Here is a 14,710-nt window from a genome sequence, read left to right as displayed (position 1 = left end):
GCAAAAGATTGCATATGCGAAAATATTACAAAATACACAAGGAAAAATATAAAAATGCAAAAGGACAAAGCTTGTAGGGTTCTACTGTGGAATAACTTTTAGACTTGAAATGAATTCAGGCCACAATCTGAACCTCTCTGTTCCAGGAATGGATCCGTCCATGGGCCAGGAGAGGAGAACACCCGCCACCCCGTCCTCGTCCTCCCGCTACCACCGCCGGCGGTCCTCTGGCTCCAGAGACGAACGCTACAGATCAGGTAAGAGGCGAGGTTGACACCACTTCACAGCACATCAGTGGGACATTTTATCTTTTTATGGCTGCATCTGTCTGTCTGGTCTGACATGTCTGTCTCAGATGAAGTAGAGTTTAAACTGCATCAACGTAGAACAGTGGTGATCTTACTAAAAGTGTCTCACCTACTGGCATAGAAATATTTTCTAATCACTGTGTTAATTTGCTTCATTAATCACCCCATTAGCATAGTGGGTTTTGTCTGACATCTCAAGCAACACATGACAAAGTTTTTTAATTTTACTTTCTTCAATAAAGGTGATGGTGTGATTAGAATTTGGAAGTCTGCCGCATAAATTTACATATCAATCAGGAAATCTGCTTTTATTACCACTATAACTCTCTCATACTTTAATACATGGCGGCCATATTAATATCACCCATGCCTTATAAGTAGATAAGACATACTTAATGTGTATTAATTAGCTTAAAGGGGCGCTCACACCAGATCTCATCATTCCAGATCTTGTCTTAATGAGTTCGCTTGGATCCACTAACTGAAACTGAATATAATTTGGACTCTGGAGGGTCCCAGTCTTTTGCGGGGGTATTTTGGTCTATGTAGTGCTGATATGTCAAATACCTGATTGGATCCATGCGAATTTGCTATCAGCTCTAAACATATGGTTCGTCATAATCATCACAGGAAAAGATTGTGTTTTATGGGAGACTGTGACCTATGAAGCGCAGGGGAAATGGAGACTTGCCAGCCTTAGGAAGAAGATGAAAAACAGGGTCCTCTTTTGAAATAGTTTACAAAAATTATGCTGTTGTCCTGTTTGCATCGGTTCAGGTCCACCACAGTTAGGATTCTTGGGTCTTGTTTTGTGGACTGGCTTTCAGATCAGTTTTTTTTTTTTTTTATTAATATTTTTTTCTGCAGACCCCCACCCTGAACCCCCACCAGATTTGGTGGTATTACGACATGGTGCCCTGGTTGATATTCTCAGTCAATGTGTGTAGACTGAGCTGCAGCAGACCCAGCATTTGGCAAAGACCTGTGGAAAAAGCTTTTGTTAAATCTGTCACAGCTCTTGCAACATCTATTGTTTGGTTGTGTTCCATCTGGTGTCGACTGAAGATTAATAAAGGATAAACTAAGGATTTCCACTTCTTTTCAGTGGCATCTCATTCGAAATGAATCTGTAGGATTTTGTCCTGGTGACGTCTGGGGTTAGCAGGAAAGATATGCAGTGGTCCAATAAGAAGAGAAACAACCTGGACCAGCTGAGAAAACCTGCCTCACTTTGTGACTCTGTTCCCCCAGGCTGATGGAGAGTTTGAGCCTGACAGAAAATAAATCCTGTGAAAACCTTTTAACCCATTAAATTGAAAAAGAAAAGCTATGCAAGCACCTTTAAACAACACACACATGCTCATTTTCACACACTGTGCAGTCACACTCAGTCAACCACGTGACAATAAACGCGCACTTGAGATTTAAATTACCTCCGTTCCCCTACATAAGCACACACACAAGCCAAACAAACGCACATCTGTGAGTCCCATTCATTCTGACAAATGTCTTACTCGTGTCATTATCGGGCCGACAGCCTGCCCTCTCCGCATCATCAGGCGCTGCTGCCACCAATGGACACCCTTCAAACACACCAAGCTGCGGCTATATCGCAGCGCTTTATCTCACTCCCAGAAACACTCATTTACAAAAGGTCCTCACGACACTCCCCTGGACTCAATCTGCTCGGAAACCACAGGGCCTCATGGGAGCCGCTGTCGAGCTGGGAATGTTTGTGTACGTAAACTGAATGTGAAGAAAAGGGAACACGGTGCTCATTGTAACAAGAACACTGCAGCACAAACAGAGGGGCCAGCTGGTAGTCCTGCTGCTGTTTTTCTACTCCGTCCCTCAGAGCCAGTGCTTTGGCTTCACGGACTGGGTCTCATTTCTCTATTATTTAATACCCCTGCCCAGTGTTTGCACTGGAGGCCACTGCCATTATTGTGCCTGAAATGTCAGTTTCTTTCCTTAGTTGTTTAGTCAGCCACGTTTATGTGTATGTTTACTTTTACTAAAGTAAAGGAACCGCAGTGTAAAAATACTCCTTTACAAATAAGAGTCCTGCATTCAGAAGTAGATGTACAGAGGTATAGTCTACAGTGGCCCACAGAGCTCAAAGCACTGCAACGTAAGAAAACACATGCAAATATACACAACACAAACACACTGAGATAACATCTTCATCAGTTTGACAACACAATCACACACATTGCAAATACTCACAATGCAACGGATCTGTTTCCAGGAGACACAGAAAAGTGAACAACCTGGCCGGGACGTATTTGCATTAATGTATTGTAACACATGTATTATATTACATGTATTTAATAAAGGTCATGAAACTGTAGTTTTCAGCCTAGAGATAGAAAAGGGTTTTGGTTGTTCGATTGTATTTGGTACCACCGTGAATCAAAAGGCTCTGAAAGATAAATCGTAAACTTGAAACTTGTATGTTTGTCTCCAGATGTGCACACAGAGGCAGTGCAGGCGGCCCTGGCCAAGCACAAAGAGAGGAAGATGGCTGTGCCTATGCCTTCGAAGCGGCGGTCGCTGGTGGTCCAAACCTCCATGGATGCCTACACACCACCAGGTAAAGACCAAGCTACACACTCTGTTAACTGTTAATATTAGCAGGTAAACACTTGGTTGTGTTTTTGCATCATGTAACATCACTGTGACTGAACTTCTGCTACAGCAGGTGTTCAGCAGATGTTTCAGTACCACACCAAATATTGTTCAGTGCTAATTCCAGATACTCATTTGACTGTGCGTTCACACCGAAAGTGGCGAGAGCAAAAAAAAACACATCGCTCTTGTTTCCTGGTCAAGAACACTGTTTAACACTGTGGGCGCTCTGATGTAGATGAAATAGACAGATAACAAGTATGTTTGGAATCCTTGGTCAACCAAACTGTATTTAAAGCAAACAGACATGTCAACCAGTATCTTTGTGACAACTGTCCACATGTAGGGTAGAAGATAATCGCATTAAATCTTTCAAATTAGCCCACGTTAACGTTAGCGACTGATTGCCATCAAATTGTCAAAGTGGTTGCTTGATGCCCGCACTGCTCAAGAGGCGCTGCCAAAAGGTGGACACCGGAGAGATGCTGGTGTTTAAAGAAAATGAACGACTTCCGGTCACTTTGACGTTCTTACATACATTGAGTGGCCCTGTTTGGAATTTAAGTGTTGGACAAACTCATATATTGACCAGTTGGTGTGAGCAGAAGCAAACGTCAGGGTTCGCGTAAGTCGTTGGGATTCATCCTCTGGAGACCATGAATGCCTGTACAAAAGTTCCTTGCTTATCACGTTTCCTGAACATCTCATGCACTTGACGCTCATTTGTTTTAACAGCTTTAAGTCGCTCTGCGTCTCCTGGAAAGTATCTCCGACGTGTAGAATCTGTCCTCTGGGAAAGACTTGTAACTGTTAGATTACACTTACAGTCAGTCTGGCAATCTGCCCTGGTTGACATTCATGTCAGTCAGTCAGCGAGCCTGGCAGGCAGCTGGAAACTTCCAAGTTCATGTTTTAGGAACATTTTCATTTTAAAATTTGATGTATGTTGAATTTTTAAAAGGCATTATTTAACCATGAAAGAGAAAAACGGGGTGAGTTTGTGTGAATATGGAGCTGATGAAAGCTGCTGCAGCTCGTAGATGCAGTATTGATGTCAGTGACGTTAGTCAGTGACTGAATGGGACGAGCCTCCACCGACGGAGAGCACGGTCCCCTGGGTAGAACCTGGAGATTGATGAGCGCCAACTTGAAACAGTTGGTCATCACATGCCACAGTCACTGCGTTGGCATTATAAACAGATTATGCTTTTATTCTGTATTTTGCCTCATCGGTTTGGTCGGGGATGTCAGGAATGTGAGAGTTCAGTGACACAAAGCCACAGCCGTTATTCGTTCTGAGTAACACTGATAACAAAATTCATTTCGTGTGGTGTGCTGATGAGCGGGGATATCGGCTTTACAGGAAACTTCTTTTACATTATTACTTTCAGCTCACTGTGAAGACTGAGGACATAAAATGAAAATGGATTCTGTGTGGTGCAGTTTCATCTCTAAATAGTTTATGAACATCTTTTATGGCATACATTGCCTCAGAGTGATGTGAATATAGAAAGTGTTCTGTAAGCCTGAGAAAGTGAATAAAACTATTTTATGCAGTCACCTTAAACCATCATATACTTTTTTATGATGATATTATATTATATTATTTACTGTGGATACAAAGTTACACTTACATCCATTTATCTTGATGGTCTCTAACCGGGGCTGCTGTGTTAAACTCAGTGTTAAAAGAAACAGCACAGGTTAAAATAGACATTTGGGATCTAAACTAATATCCAGTTCATCTACTGGTCAGTGCATGCAGTATAAGTACTAGTCTCTGCCTCTGGGAAAACCTCTGTTGAACTGGTTTGGGCACTAAGTCACAGTTCTCTTTTATTTAAGGATGAAAATCAAGAAAGGTTGAATTTCCTTGGACGTTTTGTGGCGTTTCTGTTCAGTAGGACAGTGTAACTCTTACAACCTCTGGGCATCCTGGTGGTGCAGCATTTAACACTATCATTACCTGATTTGATTTGTGGCATGTTGACCCCCCCCTCCCCCAGTTCCCTGTCTGTGTCTTCACCATAAAAGACAGAAAAGGCTTTAAAAACAGTCACCGGTCAGGTCACGTATGACTCCCCACTCTGCTCCCCCTGAGCGGAGTTAAGGTTTCTCATTTCATGTGTTTGCCGCTGAGCAGGTGTACTTTAAATGAACATGTCAGGTGGAAGAAAAAGCTCTAAGTCACAAATTTGGGGTTTTTATTATTAAGTTTTCTGGAATTTTGAAGACAACATGAACATCTATTCAAACAGTCAGTCCAACTGTTATTAACTAACGAAGGGCTGAGCCTCCAAAGACTGAAATAAAGTCTTGTTTGCAGTTTACAATTTGTGTGATGTAATAATAATAATGTAGATTCCACATCTATTATAGAAGAAGAAGAAGAAAAAATCCAGCAGAGAAACTGCTGAGCTGGATTAATTTCTATAGTTTTGGACCCTGTTTGGCCTCAGGCTTTTATTTTCTCCAGGCCTGGCATCACTGCTACTAGTTAGCACGTGTGCTTGTGTCAACCACCACGCAACATGTTGTTTCCTTGCTCCACATTGATTTAATTGCATTTTTGAAGCGACAGATTTGATCCCTGTCACTGAGCCTAACCTGCTACCTGCTGGATCTGTCCAGGGTGGTGGGTGGCGGTGGCAGTCATCCACGACTTTATGGAACTGGTGCCGTTTAATGAGGATGTTAATGAGGCCATTATCTCTCTGGCTGCATGGTCGAGCCTCACAGAGTTTCAGTAAGCAAGGCCTGATTTAGACTAACAACACAAAGAGGAACTGTACAGCAGCTAAAGAATAAATGTGGGGAGACTTTTATTGGATTGGTTCAGACACAGCTCCCTCAGTGCACCATGATGATCATACATCCATATTCACTGTAATCAAACCTCAAGATGTACAGTGTCCATTATCAGGACGTTCTTGTCCTCTGTCTCTGTCCCTCAAGCTTAATTTCTATCCCTCCATCCTACTCTTTCTCCATCTCCCTGCTTCATCTCCTTCTGATCAGTTCTCTTTTTCTTTCTTCCATCTTCACCCAAAACTAGAAAGAGAGATAGAGGTGCTCCAATATAAACCACAAATACATCTAGAAATAGGCTATATAAGTAACATTTTATTCAAGTAATATTGGAAATTATTATTGTATATTTTCTAATAAAAATTACGTAAATGACAAAATGATGTCAAAGATGTTTGTTACGACTCATAAGTAGACAGTGGATGAGTCTGGTGTTCTTCTATCTTTATCTTATTGTCATTTAATCCCATAAACAGACCCAAAACGACAACATACTAATCTCTTCTCTCTGTACTTCATGACTTTCTGTGCCTCTGATTTATGTTTTCCTGTTGAAGACATAAATCCTACAAAAAAACAAAGATATATTTTCATTTTCATTCAGTAATTTAGATAAAAAAAACACCTGGACACTGTAGTTTCTACCAAGCATTTCTCAAACAGGAGGAAAGTGTGCATTCATTAAGGACTATTTTCGGCGGATTAACCCATATTTGGTGCTGTAGTGAGTATTTGGGGCAGCAGGATGGTGTGTTTGTGTGTGTATGTGTATGTGTTCATGATGTCAGCCAGAGCAACAACTGATGTGTTTTTAATATTTTTTGGAAACAATGGAGGAAGAAGATATATCAGGGTGTAGACACACATACACACACACACACACACACACACACACACACACACACACACACACACAGTTGGTTTTCATGAGATTTGTTCACAATAAGAAAAATATAATGCATATCAAAGCTAAATCCTTGCTGGTCTTTTGTGTCTCTGTTATTTTGTCCACCCCTTGTCCACTGAGTTCTTGGCATTGCTAAGACTTCAAGCTGAATATGTAAGTGTAGCTCATAAATACAACAGACACACATTTATAGACACAGAACAATGCAACAATTAACAGCCGCAAACATAAATCTTTCACAAATGTTGACAAACACTTCCCTTGCACACACACACACACACACAAACAGACACACACACATATTCAGCGGACATAAAAACACAGTGTCAGTCTGTCCAGGCGCTCACATGCAGAAAATTCACATAACTTCTGAGTCTCTTTCATTTTACTCAAGACAAGGTAAACAAGCTGCGAGGACTCACAGGAATACACGCAGTCCTTCATGCAGATTTAAAAAGCACATGTCCCGAGGGAGCAGTAAAAGTCATATACACACACTGGCTTTCTGCCAGGCAGCGAGGTTCATTCGAGGACAGCAGAGTCGTGTGCTGCCGACGTCGTGCAGACATGACAAGTCGACTCTGACTCTCACGTTGGCTTTTCACCGCTGCACCATCTCAATTTCTCACTTTCTCAGCTCATCATTAAATAAAATTCAGCTTTATAAAAAGCTGCGGGGCATCAGGGCCTCGCTCCTCACTCTCACTTCTCTCTCTCTCGGCGTTTGTGTGTGTTTGCTCCATGAGATTCCCGCGTTGCCTGGCAGCCTCATATTTTTTCATCAACATGTTTGTGCTTTGTCACTGGAAGTCCCCACGGGGTCCCCGCTGATAACGAGACACGGATTTGCCAGTCAGGCATGTCAGCAAAGCACCATGGGAGTTAACATGTTGAGACCGCGTCAAGTCCCGTGGCATTTTAAACCACAAATGTCAGCTGTAATCTGTGACGAACTGCAAATGTCATCTTTTAATGTAACAGTGACCAAACAAGGAAACAATCTTTGATGTAAAAATTAACTTCAGCAAAAGTTGTTGAACTTTACATCACCTGTTTATGTTTTTTTTTAAGCTGTGCATCGGTAGTGAGGGATTGTTGTGTTGTGTTTGTGTCCCATTTTCCCGTGTGAAACTTCTTTTATCCGCGACCGTCCGACAAACTTAACTTTGTGTTTATTATTGTAACCATGACGACGAAGGTCCTCTGGCCTTGAAGTTATAATATGTAACTTTTCCGCATTAAAATATCTATGGACCAGATGTTTCCATCAATTCTTAAACCAGAGAAATGCATCATTTTAGAAACAGTCAGAAGCCTCAAAACAGACTTTTTATCCAGTTTTAAGCCACATGTTTATATATAATATAGTTATAATATAACTATATATTTTAACTGGATGAGGGATTTCCATGATTGGATGTCTGGATCTTAAGTTATCAGAGAAAAAAAGCTGAGTAAATGTTTGACAGCTCAGCTCCGAGACGTCCTGTGTTGAAGAGTGAAAAAGTGAAACTGCTTTATTCAGCGTTTTTTAATAAAAAACCTCCTGAACCTCTGACACTGAAGGAATCCAAACTGGGAGAACCTGATCACAATGGTGATGAAGACAACAACTCCCATGATGCCACACTATTTCATGACATCACCCTATGGTGTCTTTTGGTATTGTTTTGATTGAGGGACCCCTGGAGGCAGAAGTTACATGCTGCACTTAACTGAACCCAAACCACGTCTTTTCCTGAGTCCAACTATCTGAGGAAGGGGACGTGGCCTACATGATCGTTTAAGTTTGAAGACCTGCTTCTTGTTTTTCCGTCTTTGTTTGGGTGATTGGAGATCTTTCCTTGACTGGGTGTCTGCGATTGCCCTATGAGGAAACTGTACAAACCCAGAAACACACACAGAGAAGGATGGTCCATTCATTGTGGACAGCCTAACCCAACCCTAACGCCTGCTTTAACCAGGATGTTTTCCCTCATTAGGACTTTGGGGCTTTGTTCCCCGTGAGAACCTCTGGTCCTGACGAGGTCGGTGTTTCTATCAGAAAAGGTCCCAGAGAGGTAACAAAAATGTGAACACACACATAAAGTACCTGGTTGTTTGTGTATGTGTGTGAGAACTGGGTCAGCTTCTGTTGTTATTCACATCACCATCATCAGTCTCCTAATGCTGTGGGCATTATGGAAATCGCATGCAAAATATGTGCACACAAATCCACACCCATATACACACAAACACACACACACAGACACACACACAAAACAAACTTTACTCCATTCCTCCCCTGCGGCGACTTTAAACAGATGGGAGCTGAAACCTTTCCAGGCCACAGACAATAGACTGGGACATACACAGACACTGTCTTTGTGTTTGTCTCTAAATATAACGTTATGTTGTCTACAGTTGCATCAGGACTGGATCAGTCAAAGGTCTGAGTCCATGGTTTGATGGCTGCAGTTTTTTCTTCTGTTATCAAGACTCACAAGTTGTTTTGTGGTTTTATTAGTTTTTATTTCTTCTTTTCTTTCCTATTCTTTTTCCTTTTTTTCTTTTGTTTACCTTTTTTCCTGCTTAGACACTTCCTCTGGCTCGGAGGGCGAGGGTCAGGGCGACGGCGATGAAGGAGAAGGAGGCGATGGCGAAGAGGAGGACGGAGGAGGCGGCGGAGGAACCTCGTCCAGCCGAGAGGGGAGCATCAGCATGGAGCACTGGATCAGCCGGGCCATCCACGGCACCTCCTCCACCACCACCACCACCTCCTCCACGGCCTCGTCCTCTTCTTCCTCCACACGCAGCGGGGGCAGCGGGGCAGCCGGCGGCAGGCTGGCTGACGTCCTGGCACAACACGTCCACATCTCCGCCCACCACCACCTCCGTCACCACCATCACCACCACCACCACCACCACCACAAGACAGGTAAGAGGTTCGGACGCAACGGTCTGAATGTCTCTGATTCTGGAGCTAATGCTGACACCTTGAGACAAATCTGAAGACGGACATCTTTTATCAAACTACAGGCAAGAGGTCAAAACACACTAACCAGCTCCTTTTCAACCAGGGGCCAAAGTCCAGCAATCCTGGCCCACAAACAAAAACCTTTAGCAAAACACAGACCTTTATAACAAAAGCCAGAGAAACATCTAGACACACACTAGAGAAGTCCTTACCTACCTAAACTGGTATATTTCACATGCAAGTAATGATTCAAATGAATTAAAAGAAAAAAATAAAGAAACATATACAAAGAAAGATTTAACATGACTACCTGCATCTCAAATTTTGTCCACCATGACATTTTTTGAGTTATGATAATTAAGTATTTTAATAATATAATGTTATTACCTCAGTATCCCTAGACTTAGAAACCAAACTGATAAAGTGTTTGTATCAGGGACGCTGAGTTTTCAGCAAAATCTCTTATTACAGCAATTGTTCCATTTATTTCGTCTACTTTCAACTTCCTAAGATCCAGATAATTAACGGTGTAGTTAAAGAAGACCCCGTTCAGGTCCCTGATTCCCACTCTGGGAACAACAAGGCCAAAAAACTGCAGCTTCACTTCAAAGCTCGTCTGATTTGGTCTTTAAATAAAGCAACTATCCTTGAGTTTATTCTTAGCTGTAGGTGAAGTTAGTTTCTAATAAAACTACATGAGATGTGTGTGTCTGTGTGAGTGTGTAGTGAGAGGGGGGTGGGCTTACTGCTCAGTCTTTGAAGTTTAATGGTGTGAACTAGGGATGTTGGGTGGTAGAGTGTGTTTAGGTGGAGGGTCGTAATCTTGTGCACAAAACGTTAGTCTTTTTTGTTGTTGTTAAATTGCTACGTTGCTTCACTTTTTAAAAAAATTCACATTTTGCTGCTGCTCAAATTTTGGTGTTTTTTTTAACAGCACCATCTGCAGTTTGTTTTTATCTCCCTCTTCAGAGAACACATCTGAACATAAACATGGGCAATTCTTTTTTAAAAGTTTTATTTATTTTTGCCAAGAAATGCCATGAAAATACAATATGTGATGTTCTGCCACTGTCCTCCACTGTCCTTATGTCAGTTTTTAATGATGAGGATTTAAAATAGACATAAGAACGTACGAATCAAAGGACAGATTGTGAATCCCCAACTAAACTAAAGGCAGCACGTGGCACCAACAGTACAGCAGGGTGGAGAGTCTTCTCCACACTGTCTGCTGAGGTAGCGTCGTGACTGAGCGCTCAGGCGGCTACAGGTTTGTTTTCATGCTGGCACCGTTGGTATCCAGCTCTGAAGATAACGCACGGGCAGACACAGAGAGAGGGGAGCCCCCACCGGCTCCACCCAGCCAGCATCCAGCTCCTCCGTCGCTCTGATGTGACAGGGAAAGGTTCTCTGCACGCTGGCTGGTTTGCTGGTTTTTTATTTGTTTGGGCCCCATTTCCACTGATTTCCTGTGTCAGCGCTCCCCTGCAGTCTGGAATTAGCAAAGTCAGAAAGATGTTTACAGAGGGAGCAGCTGCTGAAAGCATGTGGGCCTCGGCAGAGCAGCACTCAGTCAGGTTCAAAGAGGGAACTGAGGAAGATGGTGAAGATGACGGCAGGAAAATCTACTTCAGCAGTCGGACTGTGGGAGGAAGAGAGAAGGAAATAGACTGCAGGTAAAAAGTTAAAAGCATCTCTCTCTGTTTGGCATTTAAGGTGAAATTCACCCCTCTGGATTTTAAAGGTCCCATATTGTATAAAGGTTGATGTCCATGTGTTTTTTTGATTATAAAGCAGGTCTAGGTTCTATATTAATACTGTGAAAGTATCAAAGCCTCAGTCCACAGAGAAATGCACACAGCCTGTATTCAGACACTGAGCCTTAAAACCAGCCATCAGGACTTCTGGAACTCTGTGATGTCACAACAAAGCTGTCGCCTCTCTCAACCACACCCCAAGCCCCGCCCAACCTGGACCCACCATCCAACCTTGCAGGATTTGGTTTCTCTGAGTGTTTACCTGAAATCTGCTTCATTTTTATTCACTCAGAAAACAGTCAGCCAATCAGAAGAGAGGCTCAGACTTTTCAACCTTATCCAAACTTTTTTATCTCTAGACATACGTCAGCTCTGTAATAGACTGGCGGCCTGTCCAGGGTGTACCCCGCCCTCGCCCAATTTCAGCTGGGATTGGCTCCAGCCCCCCCGTGACCCGGTTCGGATAAACGGTATAGAAAATGGGTGGATGGACTCATTTTTTAATTTGTCATTTCCACTCCCATATATTTATGTGCAAATTAAAAATGCTCATTAAAAACATGCTGATGAAAACTGGTCCAGGCCCCATGTCACTTTGCCAAAACACAGAAAAGATTCATGACCCTAATCACCTACCTTACCTGTAGTCTGATCTCAAAATAAGTGTGGACTTGTGTTCAGGTGGCACCAGGTGTGAACGTCCACTGACTCCCTCCCCAGTCAGTGCTGTGACCGGTGCAGGTCCGGTATTCACAGACAGCCCATGTTACTTTGCATCATGTTGTTGTACATGTTTGAGTTCTTTAAGCATGTCCATCACAGAGGAAGTAGTTAGTGTGGGTTGCAGCTCTGTTTCTTATTCCCTTGTTCAAGGCCACAGCGGTCCTGGTCTCTAGAGTTTTCAGTTTGTGCATGTAAATACTTAGGGGAGATCGTTTTCCGTACACCCTCATTCAGCTCTTATCAGAACAGCTCTGCCTGCATGTGCAGATATCTTTGTGTTCCTCTGATATCTCCCCCAATTTGTTGTCACTCCTTTCATCCTGCCACATTTTCCTGCAGGTTGCAGATCCCTTTTAAAGGATCTCTGTAGACGATCTGGTTGTTATGGTGGACTCTTGGCTGAGTTTAGGTTCACACTGTGTTTGTGTCACTGGCTACTGTTTTTTCCTAACAGATAAGGGCACTAAGTGCTTGTTTGTGCTGCCACTGTTGCTGCGTAATTATTGAAAACCCTTTAGAGGCACGTGGTGCTGTTTCGATGAAAGTTGAAATATTGTTATTCTCGAGCTCTTAGCAGTAAAATACACAAACTTCTCAGCATCATGAGAACAATTACAGATTCTACAAAGGCTCGTGAGCCCAACTATATCAAGCTGGTACTGCTCTCCCACACCCACTCCGCCTCTTTCCCCACCTGAGAGGTCACATTCCAAGTACCTAGAGCTGGTCCACAAAGCCAGGGATTGGTATGCCCAGGCCCCGTACCCGGCCTGCTGCCCAGCTTGCATCACGCCTCAACCTGCTGCCCATCCCTGCAGCTGGTGGGTCCACAGGGAGGGGGCTCCATGTAATTTTTTCAGGCTGTGCCCAACCAGGCCTCATGAGCCAAGGTCCGGTCACCAGCTGCTCACTGAGGTCTTGCTCCAGGGGGGTTTCCCGGTTTCCCTAATCCAGTCGAGGTGACGCAGACTGACTTTCATCCGGTGGTCATTGGATCTCTCTTTGTCCGGCCTCTCCTCTGAAACCATAGAGGGGGCATGAATCGTTATATAACCATATATTACTGTGTTATGAGCTTTATGGAGTTTCCTGTTTAGACCTTTTTCTTGTGACCAATCACTTCCACACCATTTAAAAACCCAACAACACTGAATCAATTAACAGGAATTAATGGCATTTCTAAAAGCTAATAACAAAACCACACAACCAATACACCAATACCAATGAGCACCTATTTACTCACAACTTCCCCAGAGTTTCCTGCTCAAATTTATTGATTTTCTTCTACATCATGGTTAATTTTTTATAATACCTAAATACACAGAAGTGAAGAATGTTTAAAGTAAGATTTAGCTTTGATGGCTGTGTTAAGAAAAAAAAAAAAAGACTCCATCATTGTAAAGTGTGTCAGTTCTCCTGACTGACACACGACTCGACTCCACTTTTCAAAATTCCCCTCCCCTCTTGTTCCTCACATGCAGGCCTTTTAACCCACCTCTCCTCGAGGAGGAGGAGGGCAGTGCCAGCTGCTATGGTAGAAAATGGAAAGTCTGGGTCACGACACTCCGGTAAGTTTGAGGTCGGAGCATGGCTGGCTGAGAGCCAAGAAGCAGGGTCAGTCTCCTGCCATCCCTTGGCACGAGGCAGGGATGTCGTATTCTTCCCTCTTAATTTTCAGTGAATCATTTCCCCTCCGTCATACGCTTGCTGTTCAACTTGGTTGTTCCCTGCTAATTAAATTTGCTTAGCCATGTTGTGGCAGTTCAGAAAGCATCATTTCAATGCTAACCTTGCTGGGAATAGCATTGTGCGTTGTTGTCGAATGCATGAAAGCAGCTTTTTAGAGTGCGAGTTGTTGATGAAGAAAATCAACAATGCTCTTAAAAAGGCTAGATAGCAGCTTGTCTGAATGAGTCGTCGCTGTAGTCAAGGTTACTCTGTTTGGCGTTGTGTATTGATTTGGCTAATTATGCAGCATGTTTTTAGTTGTTTGCTCAGCCAGAGTCAATCTGCTTTTGAAATGGCTTTTCATCTAAGCCAGAAAGCAGATGGTAGTGGAATGTAGGCTGTCTGCCTGCTTCCTCTTTTTAGCTTTGTGTCAGTCTCTTGTTTTTTGCAGCATTCTTGCAATTTGCTGCCTGGAATCACAAACACTGCATCAATGAATTTAACCGCTGATCATGTCTGGTGAAAGAGAGGTTCTCATTTACAGCCAGACTTAAAGAAAACATGAATAACATGGACTCATCAAGTTATACTTGTTCTATATTTTAAGAAGTAGCTACAACCCCAAGACTCCATCAGCCAACTTGATGCTTGGCACAGCTCCGTGTCTGGCAAGTGAAAAATCAGCAGCTGATGCTCTCATTTATTGAAGTGGCTCCCTCCGTTTCTGTTAGATTGCTTGAGAAAACACAGTGACCCAGGGCGCTGGGAACAATGAGCATTCACTAAAAGAAAAGGCTCAAAGACCAGAACTTTAATCAGCCATTCATCATTGTCAGAAAAATATATACCCTGAATCCATTAACACCGCTCTGGAAGCACTCCCATATTTGCTATAATTAAGACTGCCGTCAGGATGAGATCTGTTGGGATAGTGCTGTAGTTTAGCCTCCTAACATTG

General features: G+C 43.0%; 2 protein-coding genes across 9 annotated transcripts in view; one reads left to right on the top strand and one right to left on the bottom strand.

Annotated features, from left to right (window-relative positions):
• Nucleotides 1-14,710, bottom strand: part of LOC139628679 (tripartite motif-containing protein 16-like) — a 276,374-nt gene that overhangs the window by 131,402 nt on the left and 130,262 nt on the right. The window lies entirely within an intron of this gene.
• Nucleotides 1-14,710, top strand: part of LOC139628672 (disco-interacting protein 2 homolog C) — a 190,542-nt gene that overhangs the window by 109,715 nt on the left and 66,117 nt on the right. For all 7 annotated transcript variants that reach the window (XM_071490602.1, XM_071490598.1, XM_071490600.1 and 4 more), the window contains 3 exons: nucleotides 147-257; nucleotides 2,776-2,901; nucleotides 9,227-9,568. In XM_071490602.1, coding sequence (XP_071346703.1) covers nucleotides 147-257; nucleotides 2,776-2,901; nucleotides 9,227-9,568 — 579 coding nt within the window. The remainder of the gene's footprint in view (nucleotides 1-146; nucleotides 258-2,775; nucleotides 2,902-9,226; nucleotides 9,569-14,710) is intronic.

Source organism: Trachinotus anak, unplaced genomic scaffold, assembly GCF_046630095.1.
Source record: "Trachinotus anak isolate AG129_WGS33_773 ecotype Australia unplaced genomic scaffold, CSIRO_AGI_Tana_v1 ptg000012l, whole genome shotgun sequence".
In the NCBI taxonomy this organism is placed as follows: domain Eukaryota; kingdom Metazoa; phylum Chordata; class Actinopteri; order Carangiformes; family Carangidae; genus Trachinotus; species Trachinotus anak.
The sequence above is the reverse complement of the archived record's forward strand: the minus strand, read 5'-3'. Positions and strand labels throughout refer to the sequence as shown.